General features: G+C 37.7%; 3 protein-coding genes and 1 long non-coding RNA gene across 5 annotated transcripts in view; 2 read left to right on the forward strand and 2 right to left on the reverse strand.

The window, feature by feature from the left end:
• Positions 1-11: 11 nt before the first annotated feature.
• LOC113662196 (zinc-binding protein A33-like) lies at positions 12-4,209 on the forward strand. Its single transcript, XM_027176929.2, has 7 exons — positions 12-445; positions 626-1,066; positions 2,424-2,519; positions 2,603-2,833; positions 2,962-2,984; positions 3,071-3,189; positions 3,407-4,209. The coding sequence occupies exons 2-7, from the start codon at positions 668-670 to the stop codon at positions 3,922-3,924; spliced, it is 1,386 nt and encodes a 461-aa protein (XP_027032730.2). The 5' UTR covers positions 12-445; positions 626-667; the 3' UTR covers positions 3,925-4,209.
• A 2,305-nt stretch (positions 4,210-6,514) lies between these two features.
• LOC125145332 lies at positions 6,515-7,840 on the reverse strand. Its single transcript, XR_007143700.1, has 3 exons — positions 7,636-7,840; positions 7,280-7,370; positions 6,515-7,000 (listed from the first exon to the last, which is right to left on the reverse strand). It is a non-coding gene; the product is annotated as an uncharacterized LOC125145332 (long non-coding RNA).
• A 624-nt stretch (positions 7,841-8,464) lies between these two features.
• top2a (DNA topoisomerase II alpha) overlaps positions 8,465-24,149 on the forward strand; it is a 29,717-nt gene continuing 14,032 nt past the window's right edge. Inside the window, exon 1 of one of the 2 annotated variants that reach the window (XM_027176891.2) lies at positions 8,465-8,874. In XM_027176891.2, coding sequence (XP_027032692.1) covers positions 8,818-8,874 — 57 coding nt within the window. In that variant the 5' untranslated portion in view covers positions 8,465-8,817. Of the gene's footprint in view, positions 8,875-15,419; positions 15,549-24,149 lie in introns of those variants that run through there. The other variant, XM_047817353.1, reaches the window with a different exon arrangement.
• On the reverse strand, positions 12,237-14,411 carry samd14 (sterile alpha motif domain containing 14). Its single transcript, XM_027176855.2, has 5 exons — positions 13,943-14,411; positions 13,622-13,690; positions 13,393-13,531; positions 12,570-12,653; positions 12,237-12,490 (listed from the first exon to the last, which is right to left on the reverse strand). The coding sequence occupies exons 1-5, from the start codon at positions 14,056-14,058 to the stop codon at positions 12,305-12,307; spliced, it is 594 nt and encodes a 197-aa protein (XP_027032656.2). The 5' UTR covers positions 14,059-14,411; the 3' UTR covers positions 12,237-12,304.

A 24,149-nucleotide genomic window follows, 5' to 3' on the forward strand; every position in this document is an offset into this window, starting at 1 on the left:
TGCACCACTGAGCACGAGGTAACGCTATTGGTCAGTGAATGTGCGTCGTCTGATTGGTTGAGCTTCTTAGCTTGTATTATTTCTGCTGTTTGTCGCGTGTCTAATTTAGGTTTTTAATTTTATTCATTCATGTTTATTCCCCAATGTAAAGCAAAAACATTTTTTGTTCATCTTGTGTCTGCCATATTAAAAATACACCTTTGGTTGTCAGGGATCTCAAGTTTTGAAGACAGGCAAATAGCAAACCCCCCACCCCCCACCCAAACACAACAATGACTGATCATTTATGAATGATTTCAAATAGAAAAAAAGTTAAATTAAAGCTAAATTAGAAAGCCTGGAAACTGCCTTATATGATATGAATGATGATTATGTGAGATAAAGTCTGTCTCTAAAACTCCGCCTACTAAGGAAATGTTGAGTCTGAGACAAAGGCTGTATTCTTGTGAGTTATGTTTTACACATCTTTAGCTTTTAAGAGTTTAATGCATCTCTATACAATTTTAGTATTTTTTTTTTGTTTGAAAAGGAAATAAATAATTACTAACTAGAACCTAAAGTAGGAATAATAGTCATGTGATCAAATGTAAAACTATGTGAAAGCATGGTGTGGTTATTTCCCTAGAAGTGAAAGTGGAACTCTGACAGTTTGGACCGGAAAAGGAAAATGGCATCTAATTTTATGGACGAGGATTTCTCCTGTCCTGTGTGCTGTGACATCTTCAAGGATCCTGTTTTACTGCACTGCAGTCACAGTGTCTGTAAAGTGTGTCTGAAAAAGTTCTGGGAGGTCAAACGAGCAAGAGAATGTCCTATTTGCAGAAAAAGATCATCCATGAAGGATCCTCCCTTAAACTTGGCGTTAAAGAACCTGTGTGAGTCTTTCTTACAGGAGAGACGTCAGCAAGGTTCATCGGTGTCTGAAACAATCTGCAGTCTGCACAATGAGAAATTCAAACTCTTCTGTCTGGATCATCAACAGCTGGTGTGTTTGGTGTGTCGAGATTCAAGAAAACACAGCGACCACAAATTCTGCCCCATTGATGAGGCAGCAACAGACTTTAAGGTAAACACACACCAAAAACCACACACACACACACACACACACACACACACACACACACACACATATTTATTAGAGTCTATAGACTCTAACATTATTTCTAGAGTTTGGACTCTAATTTATGTGTGTCTAGTTTGGACAAATTTATACTCAGATAGATTCTGCACAAATGGAGGAAATTTAAGACCAACAAAGATCACTCATAGCAAGAAAAGTATTAGTCTATTGGGTCAGTGTAACTTCCACGCACCTGTTTTACTGGGTAAGGTTAATGTTTGTAAGCCTTCCATCAGGGGAACACTGAACAACTTTGGTGTGCATGAGTTGCAAGCCACTACTCTCCAAAAAGAGGACTTTTGAAAACTAAAAATAATCTGTGAACGAATGAGACCATAACAACCTTCTTTGAAACATTTGCTGCATCTGGACCAGGATAGTTTCCCATCATTAATAGAACAATGATTTCAGAATCATACCATTGAATTTGAAAGAATAATGGCAGAACAAGAGAACTGAATCTCAAGAGAAAATGGCTCATACACTAAGACAACGACCACGAGCTCCTAAGTCTGTCTACTAAAAGAATGATTCAAGAGGAACAAACATAATGTTTTGGAATGGCCAAGTCAGTGTTCTGACCTTAATCCATAAGACATGTTGTGGAAGGACCTGAAGCAAGCAGTTAATGTGAGGACACCCACTCAAATCCCAGTCGTTAAACTCTTAAACTCCATGGAAACTTTACGTTTACCAGTTATTGGTGCAAAAGGAGGTCACCAGAGATACTGAAATTAAAGTTTCACTTTCTTTTGCCAGTCACAGATATGTAATGCTGAATCATTTTTCTCTATAATTAAATGAAGTATAATATTTTCAGCTCGTTTGTTTGTTTGAGTTTATATTTCCACATATTATAATAAAAAATTCTATATAGAAATTTTGAAATCATTTAAAATCTTTCAAGCTCTCTATATAGACACACACACACATATACACACATTATATATTATATAATATATATACCTTTTTTTTTTCTTTCAATATTTTACTGTAGAGATTTTTAAGCTTTTAAAGATTTTAAGCTTGTATTTAAAATGTTTGTTTTTTTAAATAATAAAATACAAAGCCAAGCTTACAATGAATACAAAAAGGTCATTTATTATTTTATAAAAATGTTTCATGTTTTTTATTTTAAAAATGTTTTTACACGAGCGAGTTTCCATTTCTTAATGCCACTTTTGTTAAGAAAAAGAAGAAAAATAGATATGTTTAATTACTTAATGGCCAGTAATAAACCTATAAGTACAGTATGAAGATCCGTAATTACAGTAACTGAATGTTGTGTGTTGATTTGTTTCAGGAGCAGCTCAAAACTGCACTGAAGCCCCTACTGGAGAAGCTGAAGAACATTAAAGACTGTAAACTGATCTGGAGTCAGACTGCAAAACATATAAAGGTTATAATCAGTAACATGGGTTTGAGATTATAAATGTGTTTAACATAATTTCACAGTTTTAACTAACTTCCACTTCGCTCCAGAGTCAGGCCCAATACACAGAGCATCAGATTAAGGTGCAGTTTGAGAAGCTTCACCAGTTTCTACGAGAAGAAGAGGCAGTCAGGATCGCCGCACTGAAAGAGGAAGAGCAGCAGAAGAGTCAGATGATGAAGGAGAAGATTGAGAAGCTGAGCAGAGACATATCATCTCTTTCAGACACAATCAGAGCCATAGAAGAGGAGATCAGTGCTGGAGACGTCCTGTTCTTACAAGTGAGGATCATTTAGTCAGTATTTATACTGTGAGAAAGTAAAACTTCTTTCCATCATCAGAAACGTCACATTTCAGTGGTGTAAAAATGTAAACCATATCCACTGATATGTGCTTTGTTGTTTTCCAGAACTTCAAGGACACAGTGAAAAGGTGAGTGATGCGGTTCCTGTCTCTCTGCTTCTCTGTCTTTCTGAATCCAAAGCCACTGCAACACTGACTCCTGAATGGTTTTGCAGAGCCCAGTGCACACTGCAGCATCCAGAGGAGCTTTCAGGAGCACTGATCCATGTGGCAAAACATCTGGCAAACCTGAAGTTCAGAGTCTGGGAGAAGATGCAGGCCACTGTCCAATACAGTAAGAGTCTTTCTTTTGTCTCCTGTTTGGTGTTTGTTTGATTTTAAACATGAACAGACAACATCAGGTTACAAATATACGCAACAGGTTCATATGGAGCTCACAGCGCCAAAAAAAAATTGGGTATATGACGCAACATACTAAAAAGTGTGTGTATGTGTGTGTGTGTGTGTGTGTGTGTGTGTGTGTGTGTGTGTGTGTGTGTGTGTGTTCTCAGCTCCTATAACTCTGGACACCAACACTGCTCATCCTAAGCTCATTGTATCTGATGATCTGACCAGTGTGAGAAGCAGTGATGAGAGACAAGAGCTTCCTGATAATCCAGAGAGATTTGATGGATTACAATGTATCCTCGGCTCCGAGGGCTTTAACTCAGGCAAGCACTGCTGGGATGTTCAAGTTGGAGACTGCACACTGTGGATAGTGGGTGTGATGTCAGAATCCGCTCAGAGAAAGAACGATATATTGCACAGAAGTGGAATCTGGTATGTGGTGTTTAAGATCAGTGAGTATAGAGCACGTTCTACACCACAACCGTCCACACCCCTCTCAATAGCACAGAAAATCCAGAGGATCAGAGTACAGCTGGACTGGGATGAAGGGACTGTGTCATTCTCTGACCCTCTGACTAATACACACATATGTACATTCACACACAGATTTACGGAGAAATTGCTGCCGCTTCTTTCTACTGCGTGTCTAATGTCTCCCTTAAAAATCCTCCCATTTAAATGAGTGAAGTGTTAGAGCTAAACATATCAGAATAAAATATTTATATCCAAATTGGAGGAAGGGTTTAGGAATTATAGCCGCCACCCCCCCCTTATTTTTTTCCAAGAGACCAAAAGTAATTGGACAATTGAATCAAAAGCTGCTTCATGGACAGTTGTAGTTTATTCTAGAGGTCTTCTCGGGTCTAAAGAAATGTACCCGACCCCAAGTGACCCGAATCACTTTTTACCCGACCTGCATAATTTTTTTTTTTTTTTTAAGAAAGACCCGACCAAAGACAAACCCGAAAAAATTAGACCCGAGTCCGACCCGACCCGTTGGCAATTTTTTTTAAACCCGACTGGACCCGAATGTTGCGTAACTCTACACTAAAGTAACCGCTACAGAGTGGATTCAAAATTGATTGACAGGTCTGTTTCAACGAAAATTAGCTTACCGCCAGCCACACGTCACCAGCCACATGTCGCAAGCAGTCTTGGCAAACAGAGGAGAGGTTGGAAAAGGACTCGAGTCGATGCGTACACACGAGATACAGTAGTTCGGGTCTTCTCGGGTCCGTTCGGGCATTCATTTTAAATTACCTGAGACCCGATGCCGCTATTATTATACCCGACCCGTGTCCGAGGTACACGTGAAACTTTTAGACCCGAACCCGCTCGGGTCTCGGTCGGACCTCGGGTTTTCGGATCTAAGTGGACCCGTGAAGACCTCTAGTTTATTCCTTCATTATTTCTTCATCAATTAAGCAGGTAAAATGTCTGGAGTTGATTCTAAGTGTGGTATTTGCACTTGGAATCTGTTCCTGTGAACTTATATCATGCGTTCAAAGGAGCTCTCTATGCAAGTCAAACAGGCCATCATTAGGCTTCAGAAACAACACAAATACATCAGAGAGCTAGCAGGACCATTAGGAGTGGCAGGATCAACAGTTTGGTACATTCTGAGAAAAAATAATGCAATAGTGAGCTCAGCAACACAAAAAGTCCTGGCCATCCACGAAAGATGTAGACAATCGCAGGATCCTCTCCATGGTAAAGCAAAACCTATTCACAACATACAGCCAAGTGAAGGACACTCTCCTGGAGGTAGGCGTGTCATTGTCAAAGTCTGCAATTAAGTGATGACTTCACGAGAGCAAATACAGAGGGTTCACTGCAAGGTGCAAACCATTCATAAGCCTCAAGAATAGAAAGGCCAGATTAGACTTCTAAAAAAGCCTGACCAGTTCTGGAAAAGCATCCTTTGGACGGATGAAACTAGGATCGACCTTTACCAGAATGACGGGAAGAGAAAAGTATAGAGGAGTCTTGGAACAGCTCATGATCCAAAGTATACAACGTCATCTGTAAAACATAGTGGAGGCAGTGTGATGGCATGGGCATGCATGGCTTCCAGTGGCACTGGGTCTCCGAGGTTTATTGATGATGTGACAGAAGACGGATGAATTCTGAAGTGTATACTATAATATAATATACTATCTGTGGGACATGAAATAAAAATGGTTGCAGTTCCTGAACCTTTTACTTGATATTTTTGTTCCACGCCTTGAATTAAAGCTGAACGTCTGCTCTTCAAATGCATCTTGTTTTTTTTTTCATTTTCATATATATATATATATATATATATATATATATATATATATATATATATATATATATATATACACACACACACACGCTATATAAATAAGTTTTTTTATATAGTTAAAACCTTTTGTACAGTAGTCTTTACATTCTTACCACCCAATTTGTCATATAAACAACAACATTTTTGTCTCACACAGGCCTGCAATGTTGCTTACCTTTAATCCATCAACAAAAATGATATAAAATAATATACATAAATATCTTGTTTGTCATTTCCAAAAGTTATTTATTGCTTGTGTTTATCAGATTTTGTTGCCACATGTCTCCATATAAAGTGGTTCCTGAAAATAATAATATGAATGGTTGGCTCCGTCCAGGGTGTACCCTGCCTTGATACCCGATGACGCCTGAGGCTCCCTGTGACCCGAGGTAGTTCGAATAAGCGGTAGAAAATGAATGAATGAATGAATGAATGAATGAATGACCAATTAAATGAGCAGTTAGTTTAACACCCCTCACATACAAACACACACCTACTGTAAGCAGTGGCAGACTGTGAAAGCAGGTGGTGGCTGTGGATTGGTTATACATCACCTATGGGAAGTAGGTATCAAGTCATCATCCATAGTTTCTGGTAGTATTAAAGTGAACTTAATATAAACTTAATTACTTTGTAAAAAATGTTACAGATGTTTTGCTTACAGACTTCACTTTATCTGTAGGGAGCTTTGTACTTTATTTATGGAATAATATTGACCAACACTACAATCTTCTTCATGCTCACTGCTACAAAACACATGACACACCAGCATTTATTCCAGAAGCATGACGCTACCCTTTCAGATTATGTCTACTCCCTAGCAAGTATAAAACATTTTAATTATTGGGCAGAAAATTGGAAAAATTCAGCTGCATATCAGAAAATTATCGAGTTACGATTGTGTTACAAATGCATGGTTTTAGTGATGAGTGTAATAAAGCATAATAAACAGAATAAACACAGTGGATGATCAATACCCAAAGCATTTACTTTAACCTTATGAGGTTGAGATTAACTCACAGACCTGGAGAGGGAGGTAATAAACTTTCAGACCATTGGTGAGGTAGCGTATGCCACGCCGGTTGCCATAGGCATGTGTTGCTATCACTACCTTCTCTGTGAGGCACTGTGAGGGCAGATAGATGTGGCTCTCCACACCACCCATGTTGGGGTAAAAGAAGTCAGACACCATGCAAATGCTGTGCTTTGTGCTCTGCAGGTATCATGACATCTGGAAGTGCTGGAGGAGTGTGTGTCAGTATGGCTCTCTGTGGAGGAGTGTGTGTGTGTGTGTGTGTGTGTGTGTGTGTGTGTGTGTGTGTGTGTGTGTGTGTGTGTGTGTGTGTGTGTGTGTGTGGACTGAAAGGCTGAGTGTCAGATGGACAGGACCGGACATCACATCCCCTTCTCCGTCCCATTTTGAGGTCTGGTCATGGACTAGAAAGTTGAGAATCTGTAACACAAATCCAAAGAAAGTTGATCGTTCATAAAGAGTTATTCAAATACGATTCAAATTTCAAAATCTATCAACTCCAGACATTTTATTTTTTCCCTCAAACAGGGATTAAAAAGGAAGATGAACCAATGTTGAACCATGCCTTCTTTTAAAACAATGATGTGTCAGTCAGCTGTATGATCTGGTCTTTATCAGCAACCATGTCTGTGCTGATCTCTCGATTCCACTATTATAAACTGTTGTAGAAAGGACATTATTTACATTTACATTACTTACTGTAGAGTGTCACCCAAATGAGAATGGGATCCCTTCTAAGCCTGGAGTTTTTTTTCTCAGAGTTTTTCCTTCTTGCCGCCGTCACCTCCGGCTTGCTCATTAGGGATATATATATATATATATATATATATATATATATATAAAACATTAATTTAAAATTTTAAATTATATATATATGTGTGTATATATATATATACACACATATATATATATAATTTAAAATTTTAAATTAATGTTTTTTTAAATTAATTTTAATCTTTAATTCTATATATATTTATTTATTTATTTTTAATCCTTATTTTTTCTTTTTATTCTTTTTATATATTTATTTCCTTTTTTCTGTCCTGATTCTTTACCTCTGTAAAGCTGCTTTAAAACAATGGGAATTGTTAAAAGTGCTATAAAAATAAATTGAATTGAATTGAATTGAATTGAAAACGACAAAAGACGCAGCCAAAAACTCATTAACAAGCTAATAAGTATAACAATAGATTAGAATAGAATAGAATAGAATAGAATAGAATAGAATAAAAGGACATATACATTCTACAATGTGTTTAATTGGACCAATTAAATGTCAATTAGTTTTCTGTTATTAAGGACAATAAAATGAAAAAGACACCAAGTTCTGCATCTAAAATAATAAACTGATAAGTAATATTATGTTGACTTTTTCACAAGCTAGTTCTTCTAGCAGCTAAGTACATGTTCATGCTATGTTCATGTAAACACACCTGAAGTCAGACTCGGGCTGCTTGCTGATGATGACAGGTGATTATAAACATCTGCTCTGTCACTGTGTGAGTTATTATAAAACCCAACACGACATTTCTTCAGCAGATATTTACAACAACCCATTAAAGTCTTCAGACCTTTCTTCTTCACCACTAAGTTATAAAGTACAATTCAGTTCAATGCTCCACACTTCCCTCTAGTTATAAACATGTGCACAAACCTTTTATTATGACCATAATATTTCTTGGCAAATGTCTACGATGTACTTAAATAAATAAATATTCCTATGAAACCTTATCTAACATTTTGTATGCACTGTACGATTGTGCATTGTACGTCTCTACACCGAGAAAACAAGATTAGTGACTGCAGCATTCAGGAACACAACATTAGAACCACTTGTGCTAGTTCTGATAGCTTTGTTTAACTGATGCATGACCAAAAGACCTCTGAAGGTGTTCTTTTTTATCTGGCATCAAGACTTTAGCAGCAGAAGGTCCTTTACGTCCTGCAAATTGTGAGGTAGATCTGATATCAGCACATCTCGATTACAGATGCAACATCCCACCTGTCTGTGCTTGTAATATTGTGGCTGATGGATGTTTATGTCCTGTGTGCTGTGACATCTTCAAGGATCCTGTTTTACTGCACTGCAGACACAGTGTCTGGAAAGGGTGTCTGGAAAAGTTCTGGGAGGTCAAACGAGCAAGAGAATGTTTTGTTTGCAGAAAAAAATCATACATGTGGGATCCTCCCTTAAACTTGGCGATAAATAACCTATGTGAGACTTTCTTACGAGGGAGATGTCAGCAAGGTTCATCAAATTCTGCCCCATTGATGAGGCAGCAACGGACTTTAAGGTACACACACACACACACACACATACACACACCCACAAACACACACACAGTGCCGCTTGAAACTTTGTAAACCCTTTAGAATTTTTTATATTTCTGCTGACATGTGACCCAAAAATCCATCAGATATTCACAGATGTCCTGAAAATAGACGAATCAGACAAATATATTATACTTGCTATTTTTATTCAGGAAAATTATTAAATATTATATATCTGTGGCAAAGGTATGTGAACCTATAAGATCAGTATTTATTTTGAAGGTCAAATTAGAGTCTATCTGTTTTCAATCAGTGGGATGACAATCAAGTGTCAGTGAGTGCCCTGTTTTGTTTAAAGAATCAGAATCAGAATCAGGTTTATTGGCCAAGTGTGTTGACACACACAAGGAATTTGGTTCCAGCTGTTGGTGACTCTCAAAAGTACAGACATAAATAACACTATACTATACAAGACCATACAGATGATGAGATACTATATATGAGGATATGAGGATGAGGTTCACCTTTGAGACTGGTTTCTCTCAAGGTTTCTTCCTTCCATTCAAGGGAGTTTTTCCTTACCACTGCTTTCTGAGTCACCTTAGACTTGCTCATTTAAATATATCTAATATTAATCTTGAAATTTGTATGCTATTAATCTTTATATTAATCTTTATAATAAGCTTTTGTTCTATGTTTATGTTCTGTAAAGCTGTAATGTCAATTGTAAAAAAAACGCTATACAAATAAACTTGCATTGAATTTAAATACAATATAGACAGTACGAGTATTAAATATGAATACGGAATATATGACAGATCAGTTATGTATATATAAAGTGTGAGAAGTGCATGGTAGTGCAAATGACATTATTGTGCAGTATTGTGCTTTTTGTACAATATACAGCAGCAGTAGTGTGTAACATACAGTATACAGATGATGTGATGACTGACAGTTCTGATAATGCAGTACTTATAGATATGAAGCAGTGAATATAATTATGGTGAGTTGTTGATCAGGGTGATTGACTGGGGAAAGAAACTGATCCTGTGTCTGTCAGTTTTGGTAAACAACGCTCTAGCTCCTACCAGAATGGAGGAGCTAAAAGGGGTTGTGTCCAGTGTGTGAAGGGTCAGTAGTTTTTCCTGCCTGGTATCTGGTTGTACAAGTCCTATGGAGTGGGCAGGGGGGCACCAGTTATGTCTTCTGCTGTTTTTACTGTGCATTGCAGTCTGTTCCTGTCCTGTTTTGTTGCTGCTAAAAACCAGATGGTGATGGATGTAAATGTGCACAGGACAGATTCAATGATTGCAGTGTAGAACAGCATCAACAGCTCCTGTGGCAGACCGTACCTCCTTAGTTGGTGTAGAAAGTACATCCTCTGCTGGGCCTTTTTGATGATGGAGTTTATGTTGCACTCCCATTTCAGGTCTTGGGAAACGGTAGTGCCCAGAAACTTGATTGTTAGAAATATATATTTGAATTAATCAAAACATATTAAATTATACAGTGTAGTGCTGTTGGTTAATAGCTTTATTTTTCTGAGATTTAATTACACAGAACGTATGATAAATACATTATTTTATAAAATGTCATAAAACCGGGGCCCCCTGTGACCATCTCAGGGCCCCCAGTTTGAGAAGCACTGGCCTTGACTGCTTGTTCTGAGCAGGTGTTGTCAGTAAACAGACTGTAAAACTGTTGGCTAAGTTACAGACACTCATGAAAAACTCATGCTGATTATCTGGGAAACTTTCTCTAACAGCAGTCAAAATGTCATTAACAAGTTGTGAATTTGTTGTAACATTTCAACAGGAGATCATGACTTACTCTGTGCTCAAAGTGATGCTCGCAGCTCCAGTGGTTATTCTTACCCATATACAATAGTGCTATTTTCTGATTGGCTATTGTGTAGCCTCTATTTTGATTGGCTGATAAGTGTCAGGCTCGACTAATGCCCCGTTTCCACCGAGGCAGTAAGAACTCCAGGGGAGACACGCTTGATTCCTGCCCAGTTCCATAGAGACAGCGGTGTGGACTGATACATTTTGGGCACTCAAGCATATTAAATATATGATAAATAGTCCAAAAGTTTTCCTTCGTGTGGCGGGAGAACATGACAAAAGACCAGAATGACCACAAAAGACCACACATTTGCACCTCAGGGCCTTTTTACACCTTTTCACTTCATCTGTTTTCTCTGATTTGAAAGCTATCTGATTTGTTAAAACTGTTCCATTTACATCAGGCCACATAAATGCGTCTTGGCGAATCGGATATCGATCCGATCTTTCTACTCCTGCCCAAAATGCACACCTGCGAGTGACGTACTTCCGTTTGGGAGGAGTATAGCGCTGACGTATGTGGCTTGAACACCCACATGCATTTACACCTGTCCAGTTTCATCTGAAATGCGTCCCAGACCACCTCCTGTAGGGGTTTGAACGATCGGATTTATATCCGTCTCGAAACCGTGGTCTTTTTACGATCGGATAGCTATCGGATCACAGAAAACGCATGAAGTGACCAGGTGTAAAAACCCCCTCGGTCTGTTTTTGGAAAAAAAAAAAAAGAAAACGTTTTTATTTATCTACAGAAATAGTGCATCCTGCAATACAACATGTGAATAAATCCATAGCTGTTACAACGTAAGTGTTACATCAACACTAAATGTAGCTCTAAATGGATTTAAAAAAAGATTACATGCTGTTCTTGAATGTATTAAACTAAATTGTTTATGTCGGCAAATTGCTGTGATGTAAGAGGAATAAACCACTTCATGCAATATTGCTATAAGAAAAAAAAATCTGGGTTGAAACTTGCTTCATCGTGCTACCCTGTCCTTTTTATTTAATTTCTTTTAATATCTACTTGACAATTGTTTGGTATTTATATTAATTAAGGAACATCTGTAAATTCAAATGTCTCTGTTTTCTACATTTAGAAAGGGCGTGTAAACTTTTGAAATTGGTTGCATAAACACACATCAAGTAAAGACGACTGTTTCCAAATAGGCAAAATGCATTACACTTTATTATTATTATTATTATTATTATTATTATTATTATTATTATTATTATTATTATTATTATTATTGTTGTTGTTGTTGTTGTTGTTGTTGTTGTTATTGTTGTTGTTGTTGCTGTTGTTGTTGTTGTTGTTGTTGTTATTATTATTATTATTATTATTATTATTATTATTATTATTATTATTATTATTATTATTATTATTATAAGCTAATATGAGAGTATATCACTTAATGATACAGGGATACCTTGAGATTTTGTTCTGCTTTCTAAACATTTTAGGACTCCAACAATTTCATGACCCGTTCATTTTGATTTGTAAATTTTCAAAAACTTTTATTCATTTTATGTCTGAATAAGTTACAATAATAAGAGTTCCTACATTATTTACAGCTGAAAAAGACTAAATCGTTTTGGAAGAATTCATTCATAAATCCAAATGCTTGCACTGTGATTGAGAGGTCAGTAATTTTTGGCTGTCTCCATCATTTCCGTCATCCCTCTTTTCCCTTGGGACGCCGTTCTGTTTTTCTGTCCTGTCTCTTCCACCTGATGAGAATGGAAGGATGGTCTTCTTTTTGACATTGCGGGGTACCGCATGCTCATCACATCCCTGAAAAACATGCCATCGATCACGCACTTGCTTTAAAAGTTTTGTAGATAGAAAATACACTGATGGAAATTGAACACACCTCATCAGAGTGATCAGAAAGGCTTTGATACGGCTGCGATGATTCGTTTCTAGTGGACCTGCTGTCGTTTTTCAACTCCTCATCCTTCCAAAAGGAAAAGGGAAACAGTGAGTAGTTAATAGTTAATTAGTAGTAAACAGTATTTAATGAGTAAAGTCTATGTTCTGAGTCATAGATCACATCATAGCAAAAACACATCATTGCTGTTTTTTATATCGAGGCAAACTGGCAAGAACTATCCACTAGGTTTTGTGAAAGGTGCTTGGACCCCTCAGATCGCTGCTTGCATTTAAGGTGATGGAAGCCTAAAGTTTTCACTAGGATTTGTGTTATTGTTGTTAGAATTATTATTATTATTAACATATAGAAATATTTCATTACTGTTTTAAACCACAATGTTGCCACTTCAAGACCACTATTTTTTTTAGCTCCGCCCAAATTGCTTGGCTCCTGCGGTACCCGGTGCAAATAACCTAAGTAAATTCAGCATGGTGCCTGGGAACACCATGTCTAGCATGTTGGTGTAATTGATGGGAAAAGGGAAATACATTATTACAAGAGATATTGGATTGTGTTCAACTGTAAAATGTTGAAAATATTGATATGTAAAGATTAATTTTCCAACAAACAAGGAACGTGAATTTAACCTTCAACAAAAACATCAACAGTAATAATAATCATAATAAAACACAACTGCAAAAGACTCCCTAAAGACCTTTGGCTTCCTATCTGCAGCGAAACATGTTCACAAGAGTCAAAACTACTCCAAAATAATAATCTAAGTCGATATAAAAAGAAAAAGCATTATTAGTTCAATGGTAACCTCTGATAGAGACTTGGCTGGGGATTGGCTGGAGTTCTTCGGAGAACCAGAGCCCCTTATTCTCTCCGTCAGCCATGAGAAAGGCATGAACGGGGGAGCAGAGGAACGCGAGGAACGGCTTTCTGCTCTGTCCGAATCCCTACAACCAACCAAGTATGTGATCAGAATAAATCCATGGAAATATACATGTACAGATTCACAGACATTTTGTAGCACGTAGATTACGTACTGGTTTTCTGCGGCATGTCTGCTGGCTCGCTCCCTCCTGACCTTCCCGTATGTGCGACGCAAAGTCACCCTGTGCAAACACAGCGGTTGGCCTGCAGATTAGGAACACTACAGTGGACTAAGTGTTTACTTCTTCTCATCAAGCAGAACTTTGTCAATTCTTTCATTAACTATAGAATGTAGTGTATGAGGTCATTTTTATTTGTTTACAGTTAGACAACATCCACAAAAAAGTTGTCTCATATATCACACCACCTAGAAGCAGTCATTCCTTTCAAATTCAAAATGTCCAAGTGATAAAAACTGTACATTGTGTACTGACCCGAGATCGAGGAAACGCCTCCTGGTCTTCTTGTCCAGCAGGACTGTTGGGCTGCTCGGCTCATCTGAACCAACATCACGAGCGTCATCTGAACACACATAATAAGACCCTGTCATGTAGGCAACAATAGTCCAAGGTTACTCAGTGTTATGGATCTGTTTTTCAGCTATAGCTAGGCAAAGAAGAACAATCACAAGGTGAGAAGAGTTGGTATTCCCTTCAATAATCACAGTGTATTGTGGTAAATTAGATGTGCGCTGGCATATGGGCTTCAAGCTATGCCCATAACTGTCTCTTCCATTTCCATATACAGACTCTGTACCAACTCTATATGTCCAGCAGTATATAGTACATTTACATTTACAGCATTTAGCAGACTCCCTTATCCAGAGCGACTTACATTTTTATCTGATTTTTATATAACTAAGCAATTGAGGGTTAAGGGCCTTGCTCAGGGGCCCAGCAGTGGCAGCTTGGTGGACGTAGGAATTGAACTCACAACCTTCTGATTGGTAGTTGCCCACATCCCCTTGATTTCTGCCATTCTATTGGCTGTTCTATTAAATTATCAGTTAATAATTGTTTACTGACCCATTTGTAGGACTGAGTCAGACTGTAAGACTGTCTTCAGAAGCATACAGTATGCAGGCAGGTTTGGGCTAATAAATTGTTGAATGCATCTGATTAGAAGTGTAATCAAGAAATCACGTCTTCAGCCTGAGTTTTACAAGACCAGCTGCTCCTCCTCTGAATGGGAGATGCCATGTATTCTTAATGCCAACGGTATAAATGTGTTTCTATCCACAAATCAATAAGCACTCTACCTTCAGTCCATTGTGTTCCACCGGTCACTCATGTGCTTTATAAGATGCGCACTTTGAAGTGTGTTATGATGGTAAAAACTGTACTGGGAGCTTTAGACCCGGGAAATTAACCTTCTACCTTCACTCTGAGAGTATTCCCTCTGGTGCAGGGGAGAATGATTCTTCTCATGTAGCTGGACTTGGTCCTTCTCACGCTCATTGGTTTGTTCTTTCTGGATATGGTCCCTCTTGTGCAGATGAGTTTGGTCCTTTTGGAGATGGTCGCTATTGTGAAGGTGGGTGTGGTCTTTCTGGAGATGATCCCCCCTTTGCAGTTGGGTTTGGTCCTTCTGGAAATGGTCCCCCTTTTGCTGGTGGGTGTGGGCCTTCTGGAGGCAGTCCCCCCTTTGAATATGGGTTTGCTCCTTCTGAAGATGGTCCTCTTTTTGCCGACGGATAAGATCCTTCTGATTATGCTCCCTCTTATGCAGGTCAATGTGGTCCTCTTGTTGCAGTCGGATATGGTCAGCGTCTCGGAGATGGGTGTGGTCCCTCTGGCGCAGGTGTGTTTGGTCCCCCAGGTGGAGTAGTAGTTGGTCACCCTGGTGCAGGTCAGTGCGGTCCTTCGGGTGAAGTTGGGGATGATCCCTGTGCTGTAGGTGAGAGTTATCTTTGATGTGCAGCTTTAGATGATCCCCTTCACCCATTTGGAGATTGTCCTCCTGGCCCTGCAAGAGATGATCCCTGTGGTGCATAATGCTGTGCTCCTTCCGGTGCTGCAGGAAGTAGTCTCCTTTGAACAGGTTGGTTGGAGACGAGGGATCCAGTAAGCATGCACTCCTTCGTTTTTGCTTTTTCTTTTCACTCTCCATTACCTCATAGGTAAAGGCTCTGTCCTTCATTGCAGGAGAGTAGGAAGTATGGAGGTCAGATAAGGGGGAGGGGCAGTGTAGGGACACATGGAGAGGTGAGCAGGAACCAGACAACAATCCACTGTAGCTCTGGTGCATGTGAATACACACAAGCTTTGTTAGTCACACTTTAACAAACTACTTTATGTTCTATATTAGTAAAATTACAAACTGATACACACACACACACACACACACACACACACACACACACACACACACACACACACACACACACACACCTTTCCATCAAGGCTGTCATCTCCCTCTGTGGAGCTGAGACTGTCCCGGAGACGGGACCTGGAAGGACGGTGCCTCCTGGTTTTTATAGACAGCTGAGCTTTAGCTTTTTGTAGGCTGCTGTCCAGTCGCTCCGTCTCAGGCACCGCATCTGTCAAATCTTCCAAAAAAACAATGATGAGAATCATTACTGGAGATACATAACCTGAATAGGCATCAGAGAGCAGGGATGATTCTCTCTCTCTCTCACGTGCAAACACACACACACACACACACACACACACACACACACACACACACACACACACACACACACACACACAAAGGCATGCATGCTTTAGCAGCCGTAAAACACAGTGATGTCGTAAAGCAAGGCTGGAGCTCTATTAAACTGTCAGAAGCCACAGATTACCAAAGTGAATAATGTAACGATATCACACACACACACACACACACACACACACACACACACACACACACATCGAATGAAGAAATTGTGGTACTTTAATGTCTGAGGAATGTGAAGACACTACATCTGCCCTCTAGCCAAACTCATAAAGCATCAGAGCTGTTCCTGGATAATTCGAGCCTTATTATTTTTCAGCCTCCAGCAACCATAAGCTCCATAAACCGAGTAAGCCATCTGCTTATAAGTCTTAATCATGCCTAATAGGGAAATATCCAATGTACTGTTTGAGCTTTAATTACAGAATTTAAGTGAAAGTAATTCACAAGATCTAAGGTTGGGATCAAGGCCAGGGACAAAATTATCTCTCAGACAGCGCAGTGCAAATGGCTTAAACTCCAAAATTGTCATTTTACAGAAAATAATATATATATATAAAAAATATATATATATATATATATATATATATATATATATATATATATATATATATATATATATATTAGACCTTTTAATTCAGCTTGCTAACTCCTTAAATGCCATAATCTTGTAATCTTGTAAGCTTTCACTCTGCACATTCCTCTTCAGTGCCATAGCCTTAGAACCATTTCTGTAATTCTGTAATATTTATTTACTGTATACGCTTTCATATATACCACTTTCTGTAAATATGCTATATATTTATCTGCACTTTTGCACGACTATCTATCTATCTATCTATCTATCTATCTATCTATCTATCTATCTATCTATCTATCTATCTATCTATCTATCTATCTATCTATTTTGTTCTTGTGCCAAATTGGGAAAGTTTAAAACAGATTAAGTGAAATGTGACAGTAGCCAGTGTGTCTATAACGTGCAGGTTTGGTTGGATATATATTTTGTAGATAGAGGAAGAGGAAAAGGGATTAATGTGCTGAACCAGAAGTATAAATACACGTGAAATACTTGTTTTCCACACAAAGGCTGAAAAAACAATGCCGCCTTTTTCTAAATGCAGATTTTTTATTCTGGTTCCTGATCTTTATTGTGGCTTTTGAGCTAAAATGTAGCTAAATTCTGTGAACACTGAATATTCAGTAGGTCTAAGCTGCTGAAAAATGTCTCTTACTAATTGGATCACTGTAAAAAAAATCACAAATAATTTTGCTAAGCAGGTGTGATTCGATTTGTGAATGACTGATTATAATCTAATTTGACAACAGTTATGTGTTTGTGTGTGTGCGTGTGTGTGCATGTGTGTGCGTATGTGTGTGCGTGCGTGCGTATGTGTGTGCGTGCGTGTGTGTGTGTGTGTGCGTGTGTGTGCGTGTGTCTGTGTGTGTGTAATAAAAATGTTAAAAACCGACACAAACTCATTGCAAATGAAGAGCTCAGTATTGGATAAAGCTTTTAAGTGAAGTGCAGTGTTGTGTAGTGTTGTGTAGTGCAATGCATTATAGTGTTGTGTAGTGTAGTTTACATTGTGTAATTGTCATGTATTGTTGTGTAGTGTTGTGTAGCGTGATCTACGTTGTGTAATGGAGTGTACATTGAGTAATTGTAATGTAGTGCAGTGTTGTGTAGTGTAGTGCAGTGTAATGTAGTGTTGTGTAGTGTTGTGTAGTGTAGGGTACGTTGTGTGATTGTCATGTAGTGTAGTTTTGAGTTGTGTAGTGTTGTGTGGAGTGATCTATGTTGTGTAGTGAAGTGTACATTGTGTAATTGTAGTGTATTGTTGTGTAGTGTAGTGTTGTGTAGTGCGATCTATTTTGTTTAGTGAAGTGAACATTGTGTAATTATAGTGTTGTGTAGTGTAGTGTAGTGTTGTGTAGTGTGATCTACATTTTGTAGTGAAGTGTACATTGTGTAATTGTAGTGTAGTGTTGTGCAGTGTAGCATTGTGTAGTGTAGTGCTATGAAATGTATTGCTGTGTATTGTTGTGTAGTAGCGTTGTGCAATGTAGTACAGTGTAGTGTTGTGTAGTGTAGTGCAATGCAGTGTAGTGTTGTGTCGTGTACAGTACATTGTGTAATTGTCATGCAATGTTGTGCAGTATAGTGTTCTGTAGTGTAGTGTAATCTACGTAGTGTAGTGAAGTGTACATTGTGTAATTGTAGTGTAGAGTTGTGCAGTGTAGTACAGTGTAGTGTTGTGTAGTGTAGTGCAATGCAGTGTAGTGTTGTGTCATGTACAGTACATTGTGTAATTGTCATGTAATGTTGTGCAGTATAGTGTTGTGTAGTGTAGTGTAATCTACGTAGTGTTGTGTCGTGTACAGTACATTGTGTAATTGTCATGTAATGTTGTGCAGTGTAATGTTGAGTTGTGCAGGGCATTGTTGTGTAGTGTTGTGTAGTGGGATGTACGTTGTGTAATGTAGTGTACATTGTGTTATTGTAGTGTAGTGTTGCACAGTGTAGTGTTGTGAAGTGTAGTGCAGCGTAGTGTAATGTAGTGTCGTTTAGTGCAACGCAATGTAGTGTGATGTTGTGTTGTGTAGTGAAGTGTAGTGTAGTTTGTGTAAGTGTAGCGTAAACGATGACAACAATGAAGATGTCAGCAACATTCACTTTGCAAAATCGACAAAATCTTGTAACAAAATCCATTCAGAAAATTAGCCAAAAGCTACAGAGGCTCAACAAGCAGAAGATGTAGAACATCAGCGTCGATTTAAACCGTGGAAGCTAAAGAGCTACAGTATACAGTATGAAGGTTCTAGATGGAGGAGGAGAAGTGCACATGAACAGAACACGTGTACAGTATGGCATCCTGTTTCATGGTGGTGTCAGTGCTCTGGGTTTGATCATCCACTCACGAGTCGTGATGCACTGTGTGGAAATTAAAGGCTGGGATGATGCTCTAATGGAGGAGGGGGAAGGGGAAGAGAAGCGAGCGAGGAGGTCACTCACCAAACACATCTTCTTCTGTCTCAGCCAGTGGGGTAGACGACATGATGACCTTATCTACAGACCAAAATATATATAGAAAGAAATCAGACGGCATTTTACGTTTACATTTACCAGATTCATTTCATTTTTTTAAAATCATAGTTACATTTGAATTTTATCGTCATGTTAGTCTAATTTTTATTTTATATGTATTATATTTTTATGACAGTCAAAAAAAAGATTTTTTCACTTCATGTTGTACAGTTGTGTATTGAAGTTCTTTATTTACTTTGACATCAAATTCTTCGCCATTTTTAATTGACATATTTACTGATTTTCAATGAATATATTATATTATAATATTATTATTATATGGCAAATCACAGTCGTATGATATATTATCCCTGAATACTTTTGCATTTTGGTGCATTTATGTTGAAATATTTTTAGAAATGTATACTTAGAAAATAAGACTATAAAAAAATTTTAAATAAATAAATAAATAAATAAACAAATAAATAAATAAATAAATAAATCGTCAAATAAATTTACAATTTTTAGATCAGTTTCAAATCGATTATAGTCAACATTACATTGATTAGCATCATATATAATATATAATTTTCTTTTTTTTTAATTTAATTTAATTTTTTTTAAATGGAGACCATGCCACGCTTGGGTTGGCTGTTTGGCGTGACCCTTCAGAGGCCAGTAAACATACAATTTTCATAAGATTATATATTTAAATGAAATGATAAGTTGATCGTAAAGATTTTTTTTTCTTGCTGAATCATCGTAAAATCTTCAGAGGAATCTTATTCATACCAATAAGATGACCAATTTTTTACTGAGTCGACTGATTCCTTATTTATTATTAATCCATACACTAATGATATGTTTATGAGAACTTACGAGAGCATTAAAGTTTATGAGAGCTTTTTAGAACCTATTTACACTTTATTAACAGAACCAATATCATGTCCTTCTGTCCACCTTATCTGTTCTTTCAAACACACCAAACACACACACACACACACACACACACACACACACACACACAGTGCTGACCAGTTGGTCAGATCAAGAGAGGTTGGCATACACAAACACACACACACACAGACATACATGCACACACATTTTGGCTGGGTGAAGAGGACAGGAGAGTGAGTCTTTGTGCCATCTGGTGTCTTCCACATATATTAGAATAATCATGAGTGTAAACATTAAATGCTGCAAAGGAAAATATATCGCAGACTGAATAAGCAGCAAATCCTAAATTCTTAACAAGTCTCGTGGTCCCTTTAACCATACTGTCCCCTAAACCCTGTTTATAACTCAATCCAGAGGGCAGCTTGTCCTTTCCTTATACTAAATCCATCAGCTGATCAACAAGTATGAACCATCAAAAAGCCCTCATTCACTGCAGTTTTTTTATCCAATAGAAGTAGTATCTTAATTGGAATCCCAATGTACCTCAGATTATCTCAGAGGATCTTCATTTGAAGCTCTTCATACTCCCATTGTATATTCATTTTAAGGTCAGTGTGTCTCAGATCATCTTCTGGTCTCTAAGTATCTTAACTAAAAGCCCACGGTATCTCAAGGTTATTTATCTCAAGGTCACATAGTATCTTTATTTATTTAATTAAAGGTTACCGTATCTCAGGTGATATCATGCACTCATAGTATCTATATATTAAAGCTAATTATATCGCAGATGATGTATCTCAGATTATCTCATGGAGTTAAGTCACTTTATTTACTGATCAAAGTGGTTAACAATTGGGTAGTTAATATCTTTCAGAATTCCAACGATATGGTCATAACAGGTTCCAAATATACTGCAACTTTTTTTTTGTTTGTTTTTTTACAGATGATTATGTATGTACATTAGGTGCAAGGCAATGCAAATAGTTTGAAGCATAAAGCTTAGATAACGTTCAGCTAACCTAAAAATGCTAAGAGGGTTCTCAGCAACGACAGCTGCCCCTCCACCCATAGCCAAGAGCACGCTCGAAAAAACAAGAACTCTGTGGGGGATAAAAATTCATGAAATTCAGAACACACACACACACATTTCAACACATTTTTAAAATGATATTACATCCATTGTTTCTCTGTCAAGGGACTCGACTCAATTTGTATTACAATAAGACCCCATAATGCATCAGTGCACCTCTGATACGAAGCTAATGGCCATAAACCCACACACACACACACACACACACACACACACATACACACACACACACATACACGCACATCTATACAGCATCCCTGCTAAGTAGCTGACAGGCAGGGAAAATGCTATAGCAAACAAATCAATATGGAGATGGCTGGAGATAAAATTGACTTCTGCATTGGTCAGCAAATCGGTTCCTGCTCTCACTGAGCAAAAAAAGAAAACAACACTAACAAAAAAGATGTACAGCATATGACATGCATTTGATAAGGCATTTCTAAACATGATCATTTTCTATGTATAACAGAAGTTCTCAGACAGAAGGTTTTGATAGTAAGAGATTAGTAACAGCTCATCTATTACTATAGTAGCAGCTCGTTCATGTAGGACTTTTAAGGTCAACGAGACTCTGGTGAGGTAACGACTGTTTATAGCTGCTGTAGCGTAAGTGAGTACAGGAACAAGGATATTCCAAACGTTACATGTAACTAAGAAACGGATGTGTCATTCTTTTATAAATTAAAAACCAGTAACTGTTGTTAAATTTCTTTGGTGGTAAAGGAAGAATTATGCTGTCATAGGAATATAGTCACTTTCAGGGTGGGAATAGAGTCTCTACTTCATCAAACCACCCACTTTGTTGTAGATTATTTTTCTTAAAGAGCAAATTTTTGGGTTGTTGTATCTTATTCCATCGTTTTTTAACTCTATAACCCACACTGAGATAACAATAATCATAAACGACATCACAGCACAGACACAAATGAATATTAGCAATATTTAACAACATTTATATGACAGTTGAATCATATAAAAACTCAAAAACGACAAAATGCCAAAGACAGAATGAAGCTAAAACGACATTTAACGTCTGAAACGAAAAGCGTAATTTTTGATGACTCTGAAACAATTATACTGTACAATCCAAAACAACAAATAATAATAATTAGTAAAAGTAAAAAAAAAACCACAATTTTGGTGCACAACTTAGTAAATCATGAGTTTGTGCTGCTTTCTTAGATTGTGCTTAGATTTTCTAAATACCTTCAGAGAGACATAGTTAACAGCAGCTGTGTAATTCCCTTTAACTGTACAGAAGGCACCATAAATTCATAAATTTTTCATTGAAGAAAATGGAAGAAAGCGAGAGAGTGAGAGAGGGAGAGAGAGGGTGGGGGGGTGGAGGAAGTGAGGGAACCCACCTCTGGTTAGAAGCGCTGTCCCAGAGAGTTGCTCATATGCCTGATATGCCGTTTAGATCTCAAGCTGATTCTTAAATTTCTCTCTCTTTCTCTTTCATACAGTAGACACACACCTATACACATACACACACTTACACACACATACAGAAAAGCACACTCTCCGAGACCTGAGGAGCATCTGGGTCCAGGACAACTGCTCTGTTCACACCCAAAGGCTGTGATGAGATGATGTGGGGGAAAGAGAGAGAGCGAGAGAGAGAGAGCGAGAGAGAGAGAGAGAGAGAGAGAGAGAGAGAGAGAGAGAGAGAGAGAGAGAGAGAGAGAGAGAGAGAGTGGAGGAGGGGTAACGTAATATATGTCCATGAATCAGTCCATCCTCTATTTCCACTTAAAGACTGGTTCACTGATGGGAATTTCAGCTCTTTTTTTTTGCACTTGGCTCGGCTTATTGATGAGAGTTGATTCTTTTGACTCCCAAACGGCTCCTTGCGAGTTTTATTTTTTAAATAATCTATTTACGAACCCAGCAAGTGGTACATAATTCTGAAAACTGCATGTTTATGAAATTTTACTGAGGGAATCACAGGATCTTTAGTAAAAGCACTGACTCAAAGACCAAAAGAATTTGACTCATTCATAAACATAATGTATACTCCGCTTCTTAATGGAAGGAAATGGGTTTCAAATGCACTTATTTTAATTTAATCATATAATAAATTTTAGAATAAAAACAATTTACAATCACTATAACAGGACCACCAGTCTGTTTGTTCTTGCAACTATTAGATCAGCCAGTCTTGCATAAAATCATGCAGATTCAGGTCAGTTAGCATGAATGTGATCTCAGTGACTTGAGTCATGGCACAGAATGCCTTCAGGTCCTCCTTTGGAAGTTGGGACACTTATCAGTAACTTATCGGTCTGGTTAGAGGAATTTAGAAACCGATCTCCTGGGATTTTCAGAATAGTGAAAAAAAATTTTACTGTAACTCGAAGTTACACTCTTTACAGCCGCGGTGAGCAAAAAAGCATCTCAGGATTTTGAATTTAGTGTATGGTGAGAGGTGTGGGATGTGGAAAGCCTAGTGATTAAGGTGTTGGCCTACCGATAGGAAGGTTGTGAGTTTGAATCTGAGGTCCACCAAGCTGCTGCTGCTGGGCCCCTGAGCAAGGCCCTTAACCCTCAATTGTGTAAAAAAATTAAATAAAAATATAAGTCACCCTGGATAAGGACATCTGCCAAATGCCATAAATGATTAACCCTGTAAAACCCAAATATTGAAAAAAATAAGAAATTCTCTTTTTGACCTCTCATATATTGTTTTAGGAGACCTCTGATGTAGAAATTAAAGATTTTTCAAATTTTTTACATTTTAGTAAGTTTTTAGGGAAAAGAATTTCTGCATTTGTACTCACTTTGTCTGAACAAATATACAGAGCATTTAAGCATTCATTTGCAGGGTTGATTGCTTACTTTGCCCCATAATAGTATATATCATGAGTAATAATCACACAACAATCCTATTTTTATGAATACGCATTTATTAATATAAATATTGAAAACAAAATGTATATTTGAAAAACTTTTT

The sequence above is a fragment of the Tachysurus fulvidraco genome, chromosome 8 (genome assembly GCF_022655615.1).
Source record: "Tachysurus fulvidraco isolate hzauxx_2018 chromosome 8, HZAU_PFXX_2.0, whole genome shotgun sequence".
NCBI classification, from domain to species: domain Eukaryota; kingdom Metazoa; phylum Chordata; class Actinopteri; order Siluriformes; family Bagridae; genus Tachysurus; species Tachysurus fulvidraco.

Excerpts from the sequence above, each read along its gene's own strand:
- LOC113662196 (XM_027176929.2), top strand. The coding sequence starts at position 668 with ATGGCATCTAATTTTATGGACGAGGATTTCTCCTGTCCTGTGTGCTGT. Across the intron at positions 2,520-2,602 it reads AGACTGCAAAACATATAAAG|AGTCAGGCCCAATACACAGA; the intron begins GTTATAATCAGT and ends ACTTCGCTCCAG. Across the intron at positions 2,834-2,961 it reads GAGACGTCCTGTTCTTACAA|AACTTCAAGGACACAGTGAA; the intron begins GTGAGGATCATT and ends GTTGTTTTCCAG.
- samd14 (XM_027176855.2), bottom strand. The coding sequence starts at position 14,058 with ATGACAGGGTCTTATTATGTGTGTTCAGATGACGCTCGTGATGTTGGT. Across the intron at positions 13,532-13,621 it reads AGACATGCCGCAGAAAACCA|GGATTCGGACAGAGCAGAAA; the intron begins GTACGTAATCTA and ends GGTTGGTTGTAG. Across the intron at positions 12,491-12,569 it reads TTTCTGATCACTCTGATGAG|GGATGTGATGAGCATGCGGT; the intron begins GTGTGTTCAATT and ends CATGTTTTTCAG.